The following is a 22,044-nucleotide window of genomic DNA, read 5'->3' on the forward strand; positions in this document are numbered from 1 at the left end:
AGAGTATTATTCCCCTTCTTAACAACTGTCAATATATTTATAACAGTACAGAAATCGATAACTTCTGTCTAAAATTTATACAGTATTTGCCAATAACGTTTGTTTGTAGATTGATTTTTATTTTTCATTTTGTAACAGACGCAATAATCATAAGTGGTGTTTTCACGGTGAAATTAAGGTCTGGAAAAAAATAGAGTCAGTTTTGGTGTGGATAAAATCAAGAATTACTGCATTGTTCTGTGTATGAATGTTGATCTGTGAAAATGTTGCTTTTGTATTATATGTACCTGCAAACTTCAAATTTGTGCTGAAATAAGTTCTTTCGTGGTTGAGATTAAAATATGTCATACAAAGTGCATGATAACTGGTCATACTGGTTACTGGTGTGCTTAAGGAAATATATTTACACAAGTCTTCTGATATTCTGTGATATAGTATTAAATCATACATTTTCGTGGGGGAACTAATTTTCGTGGATTTCACTGTTGAGCCTATCAGCGAAATTTAATCTCAACGAAGTAATATTTTTCTGTTTATTTCATGTTGAAATGTCAAAATAAAAAAAAAAAGTTTAATCCACAGTAGTGAAAACTACAAAATATTGTGCCAACAAAATTCAGTGAATCTCGCAGTAAAAGTGATAAAATAATTCCTTTTCAATTAGACTTGTGAGATTATTATTTGTTATTTCTATGAGAATTAATAGTCTGGCTATTGTTTTGCTTGGTTTGAATTCTTAAAGATATTAATATCGTAACAGTCGTTTGGTGCAGTGTGTCCTTTCCCCCTCCCCCCCCCCCACCCCTGTAATATGTCACCCAGTATTTTTGCTTACCATTGTTGTATTTCCTGTTCCTTCTGTATTAAAGAGTACGTTCAGTTGCATTAGGAGTTTTACATATTTCATTAACGTTTGGACTCGGTCAAACTTAATCTGCTACTAGAATGCTTAGTTGCATTCTAATCATATAAAAATGATTACCTAAAAGATTGATCTTTTTATGTTTTTTTTATGTTAGTATGACATCCAAAAAGCTTTCTACATTCCTGCACTCAGTTAACCAAAAATACAATACTGATATATAGTGTATGATTACATTTATTTAAAAATACATATAACTAACATACATGATATATATACATGATACAGTTTTCAACAGAAAATACAAAGATGACATAATCTGCAATTTAATATAGTGAGATGAATTGAAACAGAGACATGTATTTTTTTCTTTTCCTGATTTTAGACACTAATATCATGCACTTTGGAACTACAGGGATGGTGTCAAATTTTATTCACAATGTCAATGGTATTTCATTATCTTCAGCTGATTACAGTATCAACCAATATAATCCTCGTGTATGATGTCCGTGTCCATGCAGCACACCAGCAGTGATCATCTAACATCAGCATTCCCAATGGCCTGTAAAGATCTTTGTGCTTGTATATCGCAGATACATCGCCCTGTAATGTGACATTGACTACGCAGTCACTGATGTAGATATGTTTGGCATCTTCACTAAACAGCATATAATTTTGGCAGCCAATATTATCATTGTTTAGGGAAATTATGTTATTGACATTCCCTTGTATATCGACTACAAACACACAATCAGGATCTCAGCAAACAACATAGAATTGACCTTGATGGTAAGTTATACCTCTGCAATCTCCTTCAACTTGAATCTTACGAATAATTGAAACTTTACCAGCTGTTGACATTACCAATATCTCTTCCTTGCCTGGCATGGTCACAGCAATCTAGTCCTTAGGCAGTACTGCTATATATCCCATGGAGTTGAGTCAAGTGATTTCTCTTCCGTCACACGTTTACTTTGTGTGTCCACAACTTTAAGTTTATTGTTGCTGTTAACGAACAGCATAACTTTACTACACAACCTCTGATAAAACATTTTTCTTTATCTGACTTTGTCGTTACATACATCTTCTATGTGAGTAAACTTATCAGTTTTCACCAGGTAAGTAGATAGGCCCTGTTGATCTTTCTTCGTCAGGGTAGAGGACAGGTTCAACTTCCCAAACATATCTTGTTTAGTAAGGAAGTTCTCTAATTCTTTGATTTGCTCAAATGTGTATTGAATGCTGGCCTGTTCTGAGAAATCTTGGGCATTCTTCAGATCATCCAACTTCAGTTTAGATTTTGCCTGCTTCAGCATGATGTAGAGTTATCCATTTTGCTTTGAATCTTTGTAGTCGTGTAAGTCAGACTGGAATTTCTTGATATTTGAAGTAACAGTAGTACATGTATCAAGCACATTCTTGATTGTTTGTTTGTCTTTAAAGTTCTTTTTCTTTTTTTAGCATCTATTTGAATTTGTTTTTGCAGTTGGTCTAACCGATCACTTATCTCTTTGCGGAACCTAACAATTCCTTGTACGATATTTTCATGAGAGGAATCAATCTCTTTGTCTTGTAGTTTTTGCCTTTTCGATCACAGCATCGGTATATTTCATCATCTGTCTTTCATCGCTTCCCCGTACTCATCCGTATGCCAGGGTTATACAATCAGTACAGCCAAAACATTCATGATTAGTGAAGAAAAATTTGATGATGGCATTTTTGTAAATAAGACACTTTTCATTGCACATTGCCGAATCCTTGGTACGAAAATTAACTTTCCTAATGTTATCTTACTTTAAAAGTTGATGATGTTTCGAGGCCTTTCTTCGTTGATGACAAGAAAAACAGGTTTCGAACAAGTATCCCTGACAGTCAACACAAAATCCATAGGCTTATACATGCTGACCAATAGCTAAGCATGGTTCACAGCAGTGGTCAATGTCCTTCATTTAACCTTTAGATACTGATCCATGAAAGTAAGAAGCCTTTTGACATGACACTGCCATATTTTTGAATCACTTATGATATTATTATTTCTAAACATGGTATTTTTAATTACTTGTACACATTGGTTTCAAGGACAATATTCTTTGTTTCATCTCATTGTTTAAAATTAATTTTGTTTTTAATTACACTGTGTTAATTTTCTTCCTAAAGTCCAGAAAAGAGCTGAAAGTGTCTTAAAAGTCCATAGTTAAATACAAACATTTTCTTTTTCTTGCAAAAATCACAATCAAGACATTTACACAAAGCTAAAGTTATAGAAATATAGTCATGTTACATACTGAATTTTAAACCCCACATACCAATGATTACATAATATTTCAAATTTGATCAATTATTTTTATAAAAGTTTTCCAGTACTAGAAACAATATGTCTAGGATAGGGTTACAAAAGAGAAAGTAATCTTTTAATCAAAGGTATAGCTTCAAAGTTATATTGAAATTCATAACTGTAAAAAGTTAATACTTTTTTAAGGCTTCAGTTACTCAGATGTTTATCATAACTGTAGAAAGACAGTAATCATAACTGTAGAAAGACAATAAAGATAGATTTTTTAAGGTATTGGACCCGTAATAGAGTACCTCCTTTTTGAAGGGTTTTCAATTCCTACCATAAACCTACTTTGACTGCAATTTTCAAGGGGGGGGGGGGGGGCGTGTAGGTTTAAGCCCCACTGTGACCAAACAATTTTTCCCCATATTTTCCTTTTTTCTAGTAAGTTGTTTTTTTACTTCTTTCAAGACTTAAGACTTATTATGGATGTATTGTACAAAAGTGGAAAATGTTAATTTTATAAGCGATTTCTTGCTGCTCAATGTGAATTTACCTCTGAATCAGGAGGGGTAGAGTTAGACATCTTTAAAAATACTGAGTTACATGCGGTAAAAGTTCTCTGTTTTGCCTTCATTCTTTAGATAACATATTGTAGAAGAAATGCAGGTAGGTTTTACTTCTGCCTAAAGGTTATTTTTGAATGAAGTGAGCAAAATTCAAAACAGACCCGCAGGATTCAACCTTAATTTTTCAATGTTCGGAGTTAGAATTCTGTCTCATTTAATCTGTTTACTTGAGGCACCCAGAAAAATGCTTGTTTTTGTAAAGCTGTAGAACGATTATTTAAGTCATATCTTACAATTATACTTAAAGTAATTTAAAACTGCTAGTGCTAATTTATGTTGCCTTCTACAACAGTATCCCAGTTTATGACACTATCATATTTTATTTGTAGCAGGCTTCCTGTATTAGATTTTGGAAAAGCTGTACTCTTACATGTAAAGAGTGTTTTAGTGACAATGATGTTTAAATGAAAAGAAAATCAGATAACAACTCTAATTTCATCACCATTATCCATATTTGTGTTTTCTTACACTACAATAGGAACTCATTGCAGCAGGGACTTTTTTTCTACATCCTGTCAATTCAGATTTATAAATACAATGTCTTTAGATAATTGATACTATGTTTAAGATGAATGTCTTAAACATATATTTGGATAAATATACTATTTCTACCTATAATTCCATTTGAAAATTATGCTTTTCATGTGTATAAAATCAATACTTGATTAAAGCTTTAAAGAAACCTTATAAATACAATCCTTTACTATTTAGAAATATAAATTTCAATTTCTTAATTAGAAAAACAGGTTTATTTGAAGGCAAGACTGAATATGTAAATGCATACTAACTAAAATTTATCGGCCATTTTGAAATTCAAGATGACCGCCTCAATGATGGCCGAAAAAAATGTTACCAATGGAATTCTTAAAAGGTATCACATATTAAGCTTTCATAAAAACATAACTTTTCAAAATATAGGGAAAAAAATCACAGGATTACAATATGCCACAGACTATTGTTCAAATTATCCACCTAGGATCAAATATGGTTCCGCCCCGGGCTGTACAAGGGTTTAAATAGACTTTTTTTACGGGGAAACACCTTTAAACAATCTTGTCTTAAACCATAAGACCCAGAGCTTAGATATTTAGTATGTGTTATGCTTTAGTGGTTCTCTACCAAGATTGTTCAACTCATGACCCTGGGATCAATATAGGCCACGCTCGGGTGGTCCTTTGTTTTACATAGACTTATTTGCAGCAGTGGCAAATAAATTTGAACCACAAGCATAATGTTCTATACAGATTTCAATATTCATCTTGAATTGTCTTAATCATGACCTACTGACCTACTTTCTTGTTTTTGAAGGTACAGCATAGTTTGGATAACCAGTTATGTTTAAACAGATTTCAGTAGTTATCTTGAATAACCTTTACCATGACCTACTCACCTAGTTTTTGTTAGTCAAGCTTAAGCAAAAAATTTGTTCAAGCAAGCAACTAAACTCAGGTAAGCGATATAAAGCCATCATAGCTCTCTTGTCTTAGATTAGTGACTTAGATTTAAACCCAAGATGACAAAGTTACAATCTGGGAATAGTTATTTCACAGATAAACATTTTGATTCTTTTGCCATTCTTTATGGACATTAGGTAAACATGTGGCCTCTCAAGTGTTACAGTTCATATACTTGGAAAGGTCTTAGCCAAGTGCTAAACTAGTACTTCAACCTAGTCCAGGTTCGTGACTGTACTTACCTCCCCTGACGGTCCGTCCGCTGGAAACTACGTCACGATTTGGACTAACTTCAACCATACAAGTAAGTATTGTATTAAGGATAGGACTTGTTCATTAAGACTTCAAGTGGCATACTGGACGAAATTCGTGAAAATATTAGATTTTGTTGACGATCACAAATACAGTGAAACCACGCTAAAAAGACCACCCTTTGGAAGGACAAAAAGTGATGTCTATTGGGAGGCGGTCTTCTTCACAGGTTAAAATACACTGTTAACTATGGGAAACAAAACCAGCCGTATTCAAAGCAAGGTGGTCTCTGTTCAGAGGTGGTTTCTAGCACAAGTTTGACGGTAAGTGAAATTTATTGTGAAAGAATTTACACCTACTGTCACGTTTACGCGTGAAATTGAACGAGAACAAGTCGTAGATTATAAAATAAGTCAAATACAGGAAATCGTAACTTAAGAGGAAAAATATAACTTCTTGCGTTTTAAAGAAAGCCAGTATATTACACAATAGTAGTTTAAATTTCTTCCGAAATAAAACGCTTAGCGGAATTCTGTCCTTCATAGTTAGGGAAATGATTGAATTTGAAACCACTTATTTACTCGTGTATAACTTCCGCGTAGACATAGTCTAGCCTCGGACGTTTGTTATGAATGGTTACATACTTTAAAAAGGCAACTTTATGACATAGAGGATATTACATGAGTGTCTTTTCATATTGGATTTATTAAACGAGTTTAATAAATAATATTCTTTTTATCATATGTTAGCTTTCTACTTTCTTTAACTATTACAAACAAGTCAATTTGACCAACTTCTCCGATACTATAAACGACGTCGACGTCAAAGCTTTATTACAATAGTGCATTATCATATCTATTTAATTAATGACTTTATTACACTTCCGCGACGTCAAACATGTGATAAAAAACATTATAGCCGATCACTATAAAATTCTAACTTAAAGAATATAAGGCGATAGTTTGTAGTCTTCTCAGATATGTGCGTTATATCGTTTGTCAGCGCAACCAAAAGGGAATTTGCGTTACACCACTACACCACAATCTGAATAGCATTAAGGCATACAGACACTAAATAGAAAAATGGCGCGAAAAAAAATGGTAGTCGCATAATGGCGGATACAAATAGTCCTCAGTTTTTTCGCTGTGTAGAGCTATTTTCCTTATTTTCTTTGCAATTTTTTGGGTAAAATCACATGACAGATATATGCTTGACATGAAGATAGCATTTTGATCATGAAATAACCCCATGACAAAATTTTTCATGGAAACTTAGATCATACACCACCAGTATAATTTGGGGTCTCATTTTTTAGCTGATTTTGCAGTTTGTGTGTTTGAGTGAAATTATTTTTCTTGCATCAAACATGACCCCGTCTTTTCTTTTGATTTTTAGTTAGCACTGACAATATTCTTCAAGAAAATGTAAGTTACAGAAATTTAAAATGGGTCCTGGTGTGTGCTGTGGTCATTGAAAATAGGTCAATTTTATATAGAATAAAGAACAACAACTATTTAGTGTGTTATAACCTATAAGATGACATTGGTAAAAAATGAAATCTGGCCAGATAATGGTGGGAATGGGCTAGTTTGATTAGAATTTGATAGAAAATGACAAATTAATTGCAATTTTGTTGGAAATGAGGATGAAACCCAAAAATATCACATTTTCACTGTTTTGAGTGTATTTTTTTTTCAAAAACTGCATATTTATAGGCTACTGATTGCTATTTTCTGGCCATCAGGGTTAAAAGTGAAGCTATACAACAGTTTAAATGTGTAATTTGCATGCAGATCAGAGTAGAAAATGTCAAAACAGGGCAAAGCAAGGCTGAATTTAGGGTAACTGCTTCAACATTATGTCGCGACAGCTATTTTTGACAAAATCTGACGCTTTGTCTTGTGGTACTGGAAATGCCATAAAAACTTGGAAACTGTTGATATCAAGCTAAAACCTTGTATTTCTTCATGCATTTGGGTTTCTTGTACATTTCAAATGAAACCGGCACACTGTCAGAGAAAAAAGTTTTTCTTATAGGCATACAGACACTAAATAGAAAAATGGCGCGAAAAAAAAAGGTAGTCGCATAATGGCGGATACAAATAGTCCTCAGTTTTTTCGCTGTGTAGAGCTATTTTCCTTATTTTCTTTGTAATTTTTTGGGTAAAATCACATGACAGATCTATGCTTGACATGAAGATAGCATTTTGATCATGAAATAACACCATGACAAAAATTTTCATGGAAACTTAGGTCATACACCACCAGTATACTTTGGGGTCTCATTTTTTAGCTGATTTTGCAGTTTGTGTGTTTGACTGAAATTATTTTTCTTGCATCAAATATGACCCCCACTTTTCTTTTGATTTTTAGTTAGCACTGACAATATTCTTCAAGGAAATGTAAGTTACAGAAATTTAAAATGGGTCCTGACGTGTTCTGCGGTCATTGGAAATAGGTCAATTTTATATAGAATAAAGAACAACAACTATTTAGTGTGTTATAACCTCAAAGGCGCTCGCTACAGCTTTTTCCGGACGGGTCGATATTTACCCCAACACCGTGCCAATTTGGTTGTGTTTCTAATCAATGTGGTCAGACACTGCTATTAATTTTTCCATAGGCTTACATTGTAAGAAATGACTCTGTATGACCCCCTCAAAACTTTTGTTGACACATGAGGTGCCATTTACCCTGTCAAATAGCCTTCCAGACACAAAAAAATAACATTTTTACATGGGCATGCAGGATCCATTTTTTTTTTCTATTTCCATTCAAAGATAACCACCCTCAACTGTGCATGGAATTTAGTGGTGAATTCCAACAAGTACTTACTTCACTAAATTGATAATTTCAAAGTTAAATATATAGCCAGTCAGCTATAAAATACTTCAAAATGCACAGAAAACATTATATTTCCATATTTTAAGGATATTTTCATGATTCAAAGCAACACATTTTTAACCAATCAGCTGAAGTCTCATTGAATGCTACGGGTTTCCCTACACAGTTTTCAAACAATCCGAAGCCGGCAAATAATAACAACATTTGACCATGTAGCTCACTGCAGAGTTGGAGCTGTCTTCTGCGCATGCCCGGAAGTGATTATCTAATGTCGCGTACGGCAAAAATTCGCAAATTATTGTATGTTCGCATGCATTTAATGTATGATATGTATAATATACTGACTAAAGGTTAGGGTAAGTATCACCAAGGTTACACAATATATATGTTGAGCGCAAATAACCAATCTGCGCTATTTACCAAACGCGCAGCGCATATAACAAATTTTTGTACGTTGGTTATATGCGCAACGATTTACGCAGGATAAATTAAACCAGCCCGATTTACCAAATGCGCAGCGCAAATAACAAATGTAACTTTATATATCAGAAATTTGCATTTCGTGTTTGATAAATCATGCAGTTGGTCAATTTATTAATAAATATAGATGTCAAATGCTGAATATCTCGGTACTTAAATTAGGTGTCATAAATTTGTTTCTACATCAGTAAATTCACGGCAGTCGGTCACCAGGTTTCAATACCTCCAATCTTATACAAGAGGCAATAAAACCCAAACATGCGTGAAGGTGTGATTTCCTCCAGCTTGCACACGTCGTCCCCTGGTATGTTTTAGGCTATTTTTATAATTTTCTACTTCACCCGAGCACACACTTAGCAAAATATCGTTTTTATTATATTGAAATATCTTGAAATTTCCCAATAATATTCTTTCTACCAACGGGAGCATATCTCTCAACATGTCTAAGATAAAAGATGAAATAAAAAAGTCACAGAATTAAAAGAAAATTCTTACAGATCTTATCTATATTATTATTATTATTATTTTATAGTACAAAATCGATTGAATAAAGAGTAGGCCTTTGATTACAGACTAAAACTATAGAGTTTTTTTACAAATCTAAATGGATCTATAATGTTACACCTGTAACTTACGTGGCAGGTCGGTCCTGCGCTAATAGCAAAGTTTGAAATTACACTGTATTTCAGATATATTTCATTCATAAAACATACTATTTATGTAACTTTCAAATGAATACTGTAGAAAAATGAATAGAAAAAGAGTGATTTCTGTCATAACGAGAACGAAATATTACATTTTTTATCCGCGCAAGATGTGTGTGTCTGCGCTAATAATAAATCTGGAAATTACTCTGATAACTTGAATGTTTCTCATAAACTATGTTAACTTAAAATCTTGCGCAGATAACAAATGTAATATTTCGTTCTCGTTATGACGAAAACCCCTTTTCTTTCTAATTATTTTCTACTCTGAAAACATTTTTAAGAAGTTACATAAATGGTATCTTTTAGAATTGAAATATGTTTGAAATATCGACGTCATTTCAGGATTTGCTATTAGCGCAGGACCGACATCCCGCGCAGGATACAGATGTAACAAAATATTCATTTGGCAAAAGCTACAATTTCAGCCTGTAATCATAAAACAATGATAAAGTTAGCATAGTTTATGAAAGATATCATAGTTATCAGGATTATTTCTAGATTTTTTATTAGCGCAGGGCAAAAACATCTTGCACAGATAACAAATGTAATATTTCGTTCTCGTTTTGACGGAAATCACACTTCTTTCTATTTTTTTTCTACTCCGAAAACATTTTTATGAAGTTACATAAATAGTATCTTTTAGAATTGAAATATGTTGCAAATATCAACGTCAGTTCAGAAATTGCTATTAGCACAGGAACAATATCCCGCGCAGGCTACGGATGAAACATTATATTCAGATTTTCAAAAGCTACATTTTTAGATTGTAATCGAAAAACGAAGTAAAATTTAAAATGGTTTATAAAAGATATTCAAGTTATTGGAGTAATTTTCAGACTTCTATTAGCGCAGGACACACATCTTGCACACCTACAAAATGTAAAATTTCGTTCACATTTTGAGGAATTTTATTAGTTATTCATTCTATTTATCTCACTATAAAACATTAAACAATTATATAAGTATAAAAGATCTGTAAGTTCGTCTTTTAATTCTGCTTATTTTTGTTTTATTTTTAATCTTGGTCATGTCAAGAGATATGCTCACGTCGGTAAAAAGAATTGCGCTTTTTCAATATGATGAAAAGAAAAGCGATATGGTGAAATGTGGTAAGTGTGTGGCAATTCAGTCTGTTATGTAAGTCTCCTTTATGTTCTATATTCGGTATAAAATGACTGCGTGTGATCGAATGAAGTAAAATCAAAATTCAAATCTCGCTGGGCCTACGATTGATTAGTTAGACTGGAAACAGTCATAACTACGCAGCGCAGCGTAAACAAATAAAAATGAATAAAACAAAACAAAACGAATGAAGTAAAATACTTTAGTTATAAAAAGAATAGAGAGGACGATGTGGCTATCCGAAGGAAATCACACCTTCACGCATGTTTGAGTTTTATTGCATATTGTATCATATTGCAGGTATTGAAACCAGGTGACCGACTCCCATGAATTTAATGATGTTGAAATAAATTTATGACACATTTTTAAAACCAAGATTTGCAATATCAGTCTGTAATTGTTAAACAATGTAAAAGTTAGCATGGTTTATGGCAGATATGCATATTATCAGAGTAATTTCCAGATTTTCTATTAGCGCAGGATCGACATCCCGCACAGGCTACGGCGTTTAAAAGTTAAAAAAAGTATAAAAATAAATAAAAAAATACTTGTGTTATTAAATATACTTGGGATATTTTGTATCATTTTAACGTTTTTTAACACCTATGACAAATGACTCTTAATACCGTCGTCAACAGAAATTTATAGGCCATAAACTACCAGGGACGTGAGAAATTACCGCATAAATACGCTCATTTACTTTAAAAAAATGGTTTTCTTTTTCTTTACAAATTCACACCTTTACGCGTGCCTGATCACCGTCAGGTAGGCTTACAAGTCTAACACTCTAATGATATTCAATTTTATCGGGAGATATCATCCATATGTTAAAAGCGCAGACTCATTTACCAAACGCGCAAGACAGTTGCCCTGCGCATATAAGAAATATATAAGGTTGCCCGATTTACAAATCGTTGCGCAGATAACAAATTGGTTATTTGCGCTGCGCGATTTACCAAATGCGCAGATTGGCTATATGCGCGTAACATAGATCTATACATTTAAAGTATTTTAGTTCAAACTGCTTCACATTGCCAGCTTTCATAGCCAATTTTACAAACAAATACTGGAGTCTGTAATTTATACCGGCGCTCCAACACTGCATTGAGTCACAGCTGTTTCTAATCCCGTACCGTACCCATCCCGTACATCCGTATTCGTAAACTATAGGTTTTGTTCGGTGAAAGACGGAAACTTTCATCGTTCTATGACATCAAAATGCTTCAGAAACACCTTAAAATCCGCTTATTAATATATCTGCCGTTTGATAAATTGATATATCTCTAAGTCATTTGCTCAAACACTGAAAGAGTATTTCGTACTAACCTGCGTTATATAAATGCCCGCCACACCCCATCTCGTTGTAATTTGATTTAAGCGAAATCTAATATGGTGACCTATCAATTTTCTTTTTGTTTTAGATTAGGTAGACATAACCAAAGGTATGTGCAGAGTTTGATTCTATTATGTGAAACTCGATAAAATAGCAGAGGTACCATCTTAAAATTCTCAAAAATATGCAAAATACCCCTTGAGTCTGCTGAACAAGTATTCCTTTCTTTACAAAATCATTTTCTTTTGATTTCTCTGAGCATGTTTCAATTAGATATATTGTTTGCCGTTATAAAAATGCTTAGATATCAAATTTATACTGATTATTGTACTTTACTGAACTATATTTTAGGATTATATAAATTTTGAAAAATGTTAAAAATAACACCATATCTAGGGGCAAATTAAATTGAAACAAAGCTGGTGACCTAGTATTTTTATTTCATTTATCAATACATCATAACATGATCTTTTAATGCAAAACAATTCATCAAAATCTATTATTGAGAAAAAAAATAAGAAACTGTAGCGAGCGTCCTTAATAGGAGACAGTGATTTTAATCAGATTACACTACACACTTTATTGTGGTTGAATGGTTATTGTTCGAAGTCTCTTCAAATTCTCATTTACAGCTGTTCAGTTCCGCGCATGTCCGTTAAGTAACAATAATTATTTTTTTGCTCTCGAAATGTGTATTTTTTTTTAAATGACTTCCTTTTGAGACCAAATAAAATGGTTGCAGGCGCCGTGTCCGCCCAATTTGATCCGCTCATGTGAGATATGTATAGCAAAGTCCATATTGTGTGCTGTTATACTTCCTGGTTTAACCTCCCATAGAGGTAAGAGTTTTTCAGTGTCTGTTTTTTAATTATTTCTACAAAAATTTCCCTCACAGTGTGTCATACGGTAACGAAATCTGTCAAATACTGTACGCATGAAACTATCGAACATACTTTTAGAGCTGTAAAACTGAGTTACTCGGGTAAATTATTGTGTTAAAAAGGATGTCACAGATGAAAATTTCACAGATTATGTTCAAAAAGTGGATTTTAGTGTAGTTAGCAATATTTTTGGTAAACATCCATTGTGCAAACTTAAAAGAAATTTGCTTTTAGTGATAAATGTCGAATATTCTTTCCCTTGGTCATCTAATTGGAGATTCAGCATTACGTTAGCATTTTACCTGTCATTTTCAACATTCCACAGTTATACAAAATACTTCTAATGAGAAATTTCGAGTATTCTCCTTTGATTGTCAAAGCATTTCCATCTGATAAGACTGTCGTCCGTACGTTAGAATTTTACCTGCCGTGCATGCAGTATTCTGTCCATTGATTATCTCAAAATAAAATTAGCATTTTACCTGTCAGTTTCTCTCCCTTGATTATCATATTGGATTGTAGTATGACTTTACTTGTATTGGTTTAACAATATAGAGATTGAATGTACACTATTAACCCCATGTTTAACCAAACCTATTAACCTTTAGTCAGTACATATAGGTACACTCAATACGTGCGTACATTCAATAGGGACGATTTAATGTTGACGGAGATAAAGCTCGCAGTTCAATCTCTATACTTCTGCATTTGTTGGTTATAAGGTTCTTTTGACCTGGAACAATTGATACGATTTTTAAATATACTTCCAAATTCCAATGTCTAAAAAGTTCTATTCATAGTTTCCATGTTGAATTTTTGTATTTCAAACAAGAAAATATTACCTTTTGTTAGTGATTCCAACAGCCAAATGTACAAATAAGGTTTGAAAACAATTGCATATTACTATTAATATTAATAATAGATATCTACCTGATTGAACAAGCATGTACATTTGACTGACAATAAAGTAAACTTATTCCATTCTAATATCACATAACTGTAAATTTAATTTTTTTTCTCATAAAAGTAAATTTAGATAAACAGAAGAAAAAACTTCTTTTTCATTAATCTGTATTTAATATTTCAGTGACTTTCAAATAAGGATGTTTTCCTTTCAAAAACGATGCAGATGCGTTCACTATGATCCATATATCTCGTAACTTCCGATAATAGAAAAACTCCGCTGTTAAGGATGACTACCCGTAATAGGCCTCAATTTTACCAAAAGCGTACATACAATTTAATAATGTAAGCTTGAAAATGTCAAACGATAGAAATAAGGTGCATATTGACCAGTTATATAGTGACATAAGTTCTCAAAAATTTCGTTTAGATTACCTCCCCTGATAATTTTGTTTTTTTTCATGAGTTATCTCCCCTGAAAACTAGAAAAAATAATTTTCTCCTTTTCCCTACTGGAAATTTTAGATTTCTTTTTGAAATTTGTATCAGAATCATATAATACAGCTTTCTACCGCAAAATTTTCTCGAAACTCAAGTTCAGATTCTCATAATCAAAGAAATTATATATTTTCCATAAAATCAATGTTAACATCAATACCGATTATATCCCCCAAAAAATGAAAAAAATCGAAAAATCTCTATGAAACGTTTTTAATTTTGAATGTCTTTAAAGTGACCAAATTTCATTTAAATATTACCATCCAGTTACAAGATATGAAATATGGCTATTACACCATGTTATCCTTAAGACAATTTTTGAAAGGATCGTATGTAGTCTCATTAGCTGGGTTCTACTGTATGATAAATTTAAATATAGGGTGGTCCTTTTAAAACAAATTTGTAGCAAGAAAAAATGTTTGATTAGAATACTTTTACATCAAAATCGAAGTGGATACTTTGTTGAATACTATCATAACTGAGTCAGCTTTTTTTAAAAACCATATGGTTATATGGACTGAAAACATGAGGTGAGGCAGCATAAAGTTTACTCCGTTTTGTTATCAGGCGCATTTTCGTTAAATCTAGTCATAATGGAATTGATTAGATATAGATTTTATATTTCCTTTCAGCCTCATCTATATACATACATTTTATCATAGCATGACGATAAAGCTATTGTTGTCTATAAAGTCATATAAGAAGATACTGGTATAAATTTTATTATTGAATGGCTATACGGTCAATAGTCAAAGCTGTTTGCCCGAAGTCTGAAGGACAGTGGATGGCTTCCCTGTCAATAGTCAAAACTGTTTGCCCGCATTCTGAATGAATGTGGATGGCTTTCCGACCAATAGTCAAAACTGTTTGCCCAAAATCTAAAGGACAGCTTTCCCGGTCAATAGTGAAAATTGTTTGCCCGAAGTCTGAAGGACTGTGGATGGCTTTCCCAGTCAATAGTCAAAACTGTGTGCCCGCATTCTGAAGGACTGTGGATGGCTTTCCGGTCAATAATCAAAACTGTTTGCCTGAAGTCTGAAGGACTGTTGATGGCTTTCCCGGTCAATAGTCAAAACTGTTTGCCCGAAGTCTGAAGGACTGTGGATGGCTTTTAGGACAATACTTTCCGGTCAATAGTCTAAGCTGTTTGCCCGATGTCTGAAGGAATTTGTGGATTGCTTTCCCGGTCAATAGTCAAAACTGTTTGCCCGAATTCTGAATGAATGTGGATGGCGTTCCGATCAATAGTCAAAACTGTTTGCCCAAAATCTAAAGGACGGCTTTCCCGGTCAATAGTGAAAGTCTGAAGAACTGTTAATCACTTACAGGTCAATAGTCAAAACTGTTTGCCTGGAACCTGAAGGACTGTGGATTGCTTCAGATTAATAGTCAAAACTGTTTGCCCGAGGTCTGAAGGTTGTAGATGGCTTTCCGGTCAATTGTCAAAACTGTTTGCCCAAAGTCTGAAGGACTGTGGATGGCTTTCCCGGTCAATAGTCAAAACTGTACGTTTGCCCGAAGTCTGTAGGACTGTGGATGGCCTTCCCGGTCAATAGTCTAAACTGTTTGCCCGAAGTCTGAAGGACTGTGAATGGCCTTCCCGGTCAATAGTCAGAACTGTTTGCTGAAGTCTGAAGGACTGTTGATGGCTTTTCCGATCAATAGTAAGAACTGTTCGCCAGAATGCCGTTTTCAGTATTTAAGATATCAACCATTTACTGCACATTAACTTCACATGTTTATTGTTTTACAGAAATTAAGACCGGGATAAGTAACGACGAACCAGGTGCTATTTCAAAATGCGAGGTTATGCCGTCATAATTGTGAATGAAAAGCCCGTGGCGGGCTCTAAATTTAAAGAACGTAAAGGTGGGGCTAAAGATGCAGACAATCTGCAAAGAGCTTTCTGCACAAAACTCAAATTTAAGTGGTTAAATCAAGGTCAAGGCAGAGATCTTAAAAAGTCTGAATGGATCCACTCTGCGGAGGTAGCACCACCGTCAAATTGCGACTGCATAACTTGCAAGATCCAGAACACAAATCATGAAAATTCCGAGTGTTTCTTACTGGTCCTAAGTTCGCATGGCGGAGAGGTCAAAGGGGAGCAGCAGATTAGATTTAGCGATGGCGGGGCAGTCAAATTGTCCGAAATAATCAACGCACTAAGTGACGAAAAATGCCCGTCTCTGAAAGGAAAACCACGAATTCTGATTCTGCAAGCATGCCGGTCAAATCCTGACCGACCGGAAGGTATTAATATTCACGTTACTTCTTAAGAAAAATGCATTTATTTCTTCTTTTTTTTTTTAGAATAAATGAAAAAGGTAAACTGTTAGTATAGGTGGACACTTCGGAGTCCTTTGTCAACATTATTTTCTTAAACATCTTCTGTGAAATCAGGAGTCAGAATGACACCAAAGTAAGTCTGTAGCATCCTAACATGCACCTCTCTTAAGTTTGTTTAAACGGTTCTGCTTGGCTTCTTTAAGGGGCCCCCAGAGCTAGAAAGTGAAGTAAAAAAGAACATTTAAACGACTTCTTCCAATGAAACACTTGATAGATCATCACAAAACATGGTCTCTAGCATCCTTGAATGTTCTCTCTCAAGTTTATTTAAATGTTTTGCTTGGTTACTTTAAAGGGCTGCCAGAGTCAAAAACAGAAAAATCCTTTAAAAGGCTTCTTCTAATGAACAACTTGACGGATATTTATCAAACTTGGTCCTAATGTAGCATTCTTGTATGGTCCTCTCTTAAATTTGTTCAAATGGTCCTTTATGTTCTCGTTCTATATTCATTAATGTTTACAAAAGTAAATCGTTGCAACAATTTATAAAAGGGCACGGGAAAAACTGCGAAAACTGGAATGTTCCCGTAATTCTGGAAACTAGAAGCTGACCATCCATTAGGTTTCATGTAAATGTATGTAACAATGGCGGCATTTTGCCTTTCGAAACAAAGAAAACTGTAGGTAATACAAGTTATAGATAAAGTTAACAGCCTAGAGACATACTGTAGTGGTGTTTCAAACTCGTGCGACATTTTGTTTAAGACAAACATTCTGACCAAGTCGTAATACGACTGGGCCAGAATTATGATCTACGAAGTATTCAAAGTGTAAATGTTGGCGTCGGGTAAGTTGACGGACTACATTGTCTCAGATACATAACATGTATTGTTGAAGAACATTTCAGTAAAATTTAATGACCGTAGGTGGGATACTTTTAACGATATGTATAACACGAATTTTCACTGACGGACAGACTGACGGACCAACAGACAAAGAAACATCTATATCCTCTACCGTAAAGTGGTGGTATGATAAGTCAGACCTACCACAAGTATGGGTTTGTTTTCTCTACCGCACATAATATTATGGAATGATGTTGAGATGGTATCATATCGGTCGTCTTTGGTGTCAATAGTCCACTTAAACTTTATGCGCAAATATCTATTAGCGAGCGTCCCATTGCACCAACCCTCCATATACGAGTTTAGACAAAATCAAGGGTGTAGCTAGCACGTAATTGACAACACGCACATTGGGTTAGGTCGAATTTGGCTAAACAGTTTTTTTTTCGAACTTGTGGAAAGGGAAGACATCAATGTTTCTAAGGCTGCAATCGTAAAACATCGGGTATTTCCGTATAAAACATTTTTAGGCATAATGGCCGAGGTGACCAGCTTGATACAATTGCTGCGGACCGGACTATATCTTACAAGAATGTTTCGGTGTGCAAATGTATTTAGATAAATATACTCGGCATAATAATTCTGCAAACTTGAGTTTATAATTGAATAAATGGCACCTTTAAAATGCATCTATCAAATGAAACTCACAGTATAATACAAAAGCAACCACACAATGAAACTCAAAATAGTACTTATGATTATGCTTTGCTACAAAACACACTAGGACCGATTTTCAAAATTAACAGATATTCAGTATGACAGGAAATGCATATGCATGAATTCTTGAATTCGTTTAAGAACATATTTCATGCATAAACGATATCCGTTTTCTTAATTAATAAAGTGATACGTGACAGACATACAATTTGTCTTCAATGATGTTTTCTTTGTTGCATAACTTTATACAATATGCAGAACATTTTCTTTGCCAATGAATATTGATGCTGTGTCAAACCCGGGTGGTCGGTTGGAGATATGTCAACGAAAGAAAGTTTGAACCTCAAATTGAAATTACGAACGCATTTCGCACGACATTTACCAATGTCACAGGACGCCAGCTTTTTATTTCGAATCATAGCACGTGAAAAAAAGGTTGTGCACTGTATTGAACGCATTAGGCCTAGTCTAATAGTTTAATAGTCCATCAATAGCTACATATTATTTTTCAGCTGAACGAGATGACTCTGGTTACGAAGTCCAAGTGGAAACTGGAATGCGAAACATGGTGAGTACAAATATAGTGTCCTTCTTTGTCCATCTTAATTGATTCTTACCTTCTTAAGTACACTGATTTCTGGACTGTGCAATAATGAAAATTGACGCCTTTGAGGTCATGACCTCAGGGTCCAGTGATCTACTGATGAACTAGTATTAGTGCCAACAGCAAAGTCCGTGCAACACGAATATTTTGGATGATTATTATCGATAATTAACATGTTAATTATATGGTTAAAAACCCAGTTCAACCTAGTACCTACTTAAAGGTCCACTACTAAAACCCGAACGAGTATTATATGAAAACCAGAGTTTGTAGCTGAGACTTCCTATTTACTGAAAATATGGCCCACTGCATCGGTTCTGACCAACTAGTCATGAATATGTTCAAGAATAACTAACAAATAAACAAAAAATGTTGCCTATGTCAAACCGAAAGAATGCTTTCCGACTGCTTACGAACCCGTCGAGCATCTTCGGACTTTTTCGGAAGAATCCTCCGAAACGAGGCTATAATTTATAAATAGATGCAAAATATATCATATGCCCAAACGATAACGTGATTTTTACAAACTTAGCACATGGAATTCAACAATTTTGTAACTCACAAAAACTTCATGATAATCATTCTTATAATACAGGTAATATACAGCTATACTACAAGTTTTCATAAGGACAATTCAGGCCCTTCCCGAATAAAAGTGTTTTTACAACTTCGTCTGTAAACTTTTTCTGTTAATCTCTTTTCAGTATAATTTTAAGAATATAAATGAGTAACTGTCTTACACTGCAGAGACAAAGTATGATTGAAATTTACCTAAATACACTTATTTATGTACACATGGCTACATTAATTTAATAAGATTTTAGACATTAAACACATTGTCTTGGCCTAATATTTGTCACTGTCAATTTTAAATTTAAATTTTGTACATCTCATATTTTTCGTGCAAGTCGTGCATAATTACCATCATGGAAATACAGTTATTTTGTTGCGCGTCTTAAATGGATATTCGTTTGAAACAATTTTAAAATCACGTGTTTCCGACCGATTACGGAAAAGCGATAAACACGAAAGTAGGACAAAATGACCACCCATGTCAGTCTAAGAAAATACAGAAACAATCATTTGTTTCTCTGTACATGTGTTGATTTCAAGGGAATATTGCACGGCTATCGTAATGTTTAGTACTATATTTCAAAATGTGTAGTCTTTTTTTAAGATTTATGTCTATTCATTTGTCTTTATTTTGCAACTTTAACCTTCTACATGGACTTTGTGAATATTATTCTTACAGCTATATATTTTAAGATGACAGGTGGACAATTTAGGCCCTCCCTGAATTAATTTGTTTTCACAACTTCATATGCAAACATATTTAGCCAATATCTTTTCAGTATAGGTTTTAAAACTATCTTGCCCTGTAGAAACAAAGTCAGTTTTATATCATATCAGTTGCATAATGCTACAGTTATTCAATAAAATGTTTCACATTAAACACATTGTCTTGGCCTGATATATGTCACTGTACATTTGTTAGTAGATATAATACCTTTATTCTGTGGCGTATCTTTAAGTGTATGGCGGCAGAAATATTTCACTGATGTTAAAAAATTGATTTCTGTTAGAACCCGAAGCCAACGTAACAGACATGTACCAAATATTTAATGATTTTTACATTTTTATACAATTTTATATAGAATATCGATGACACTGAGACAAATTCAGCAGACGAAAACGATACGCAGCCAGAGACCGGAAATGAATTAGGCCAGGGAGATCAGCTGAAAAACCCCAACAAGACTACAGCCGAAGCGGATCATGAAGGAACGGAAGTTTCTTCGTCAGGCGAAGAAAGCGATCCAGATGTTGAGGAAGATAACTCTGGACAGCCCCTGTGTTATATCTCAAAGAATTTTCTGATTGTGTATCCGTCTGCTGCAGGAAAAAGGGCCAAACGAAATACGTCAAAAGGCTCGTGGCTGATTGACGAGTTATGCAAAGTTATTGATGAGCATGACTTTCAAAATAACACCGAGATGAACTTCCTTAAACTACTTACGGGAGCTGCAGGTCGTGTTGCATGCAAAGAAGCAAAACCAACCAAATTTATGAATGCACCCTGTATTGTACATAGGCTGATAGAACCGCTGATATTTAAAGACATAGCCGATGAAACTGAAAACGTGCCCACTGACAAACCAGCGCTGTAAATGTACTATGTACAGCGATTTGTTTCTTTGGCATAGATCAGTATTTAGTGAATAATAAAGATATACGCATCTAATATTATTTCTGCCCAACATCGACGACTGACACTATTTGATACCTATCATGTATCACTTCACCTTCTGAGGTTGAAGACAAATTTCATTTCGATCTGAAATGCAAGACAGAAAAAAAGTATATAGGTAACTATTATACGAGTGTATAACTTTGTTGAACTTATGAATTCTACAAATAAAAGGATACATATTATACTTTTATACTATCATTGTATATTATTTGAAAAGACCATCTTTTTTCAGAGAGACAAAAATCAATAAATTGTATAATATATGCATATAATTTAACACTTTTATACACGTTTGTGTAATGTGTATGTTTATACTCACTGTTTATATCTGATTTTCCTATTTATGATTACAATGTTAAAATTATGTTTAATTTCTACTATTGCTGAGTCATTCAATTTTACATATGCCTAAATTATGTTTATTATCAAATGTATATTATGTTTAATATCAAATATATATATATATATATATATATATATATATATATATATATATATATATATATATATATATATATATATAATATATATATATATATAATATATAATATACACCGATGGCCTGTAATATGCATAAGACTAATGAAAATATATTAATACATTGTATGTTAACTTTTCTGTTACTAAATTTGATATTTAAATATGGTTCAAATACATGTAGTGTCCAAGAAGTGTGTTTAAAAGGTGATATAATTTCAACTCAAACAATAATATATTATATATAATGATAGTTCGTGATCCACTAGATCAAATGCTTTTCTTAAGTCTTGAAACTAAACAGAACAGATGAACAGAACAGAATAGAAGAGAACATTTCTTTTATTCATCCAGTTACATGGTTTTATAGTACAATATGGTGTTATTGCTAAAATTTGGAAACTAAGCATAACTTAACAGTTGTCGGGTACCAGATTTTCAAATTATGATTTTACTAACATCTTATGCTTTTAAAGAAAGAAAATAAATACATCAACAATAAATTACTCTGCAGAGTTCACTTTTTTGATATACAAGAAATATATTATTTTGTAAGATTCTAATTCGGTCCGAATTGTTTTCCTTTTAATAAAAAAGACTGAAAATTGTGTGTATTATCACGGT

General features: G+C 33.5%; 1 protein-coding gene across 1 annotated transcript; it reads left to right on the plus strand.

Annotated features, from left to right (window-relative positions):
* Nucleotides 1-12,669: 12,669 nt before the first annotated feature.
* Nucleotides 12,670-21,384, plus strand: LOC128552348 (caspase-6-like). The gene is made up of 4 exons (XM_053533376.1): nt 12,670-12,797; nt 15,994-16,490; nt 18,601-18,656; nt 20,348-21,384. Exons 2-4 carry the CDS (start codon nt 16,040-16,042, stop codon nt 20,858-20,860), a joined length of 1,020 nt encoding a protein of 339 aa, XP_053389351.1. The 5' UTR covers nt 12,670-12,797; nt 15,994-16,039; the 3' UTR covers nt 20,861-21,384.
* The last annotated feature ends 660 nt before the right edge of the window (nt 21,385-22,044 follow it).

Source organism: Mercenaria mercenaria, unplaced genomic scaffold (assembly GCF_021730395.1).
Source record: "Mercenaria mercenaria strain notata unplaced genomic scaffold, MADL_Memer_1 contig_2402, whole genome shotgun sequence".
Classification (NCBI taxonomy): domain Eukaryota; kingdom Metazoa; phylum Mollusca; class Bivalvia; order Venerida; family Veneridae; genus Mercenaria; species Mercenaria mercenaria.

Excerpts from the sequence above, each read along its gene's own strand:
- LOC128552348 (XM_053533376.1), top strand. The coding sequence starts at position 16,040 with ATGCGAGGTTATGCCGTCATAATTGTGAATGAAAAGCCCGTGGCGGGC. Across the intron at positions 16,491-18,600 it reads AAATCCTGACCGACCGGAAG|CTGAACGAGATGACTCTGGT; the intron begins GTATTAATATTC and ends ATTATTTTTCAG. Across the intron at positions 18,657-20,347 it reads AAACTGGAATGCGAAACATG|AATATCGATGACACTGAGAC; the intron begins GTGAGTACAAAT and ends AATTTTATATAG.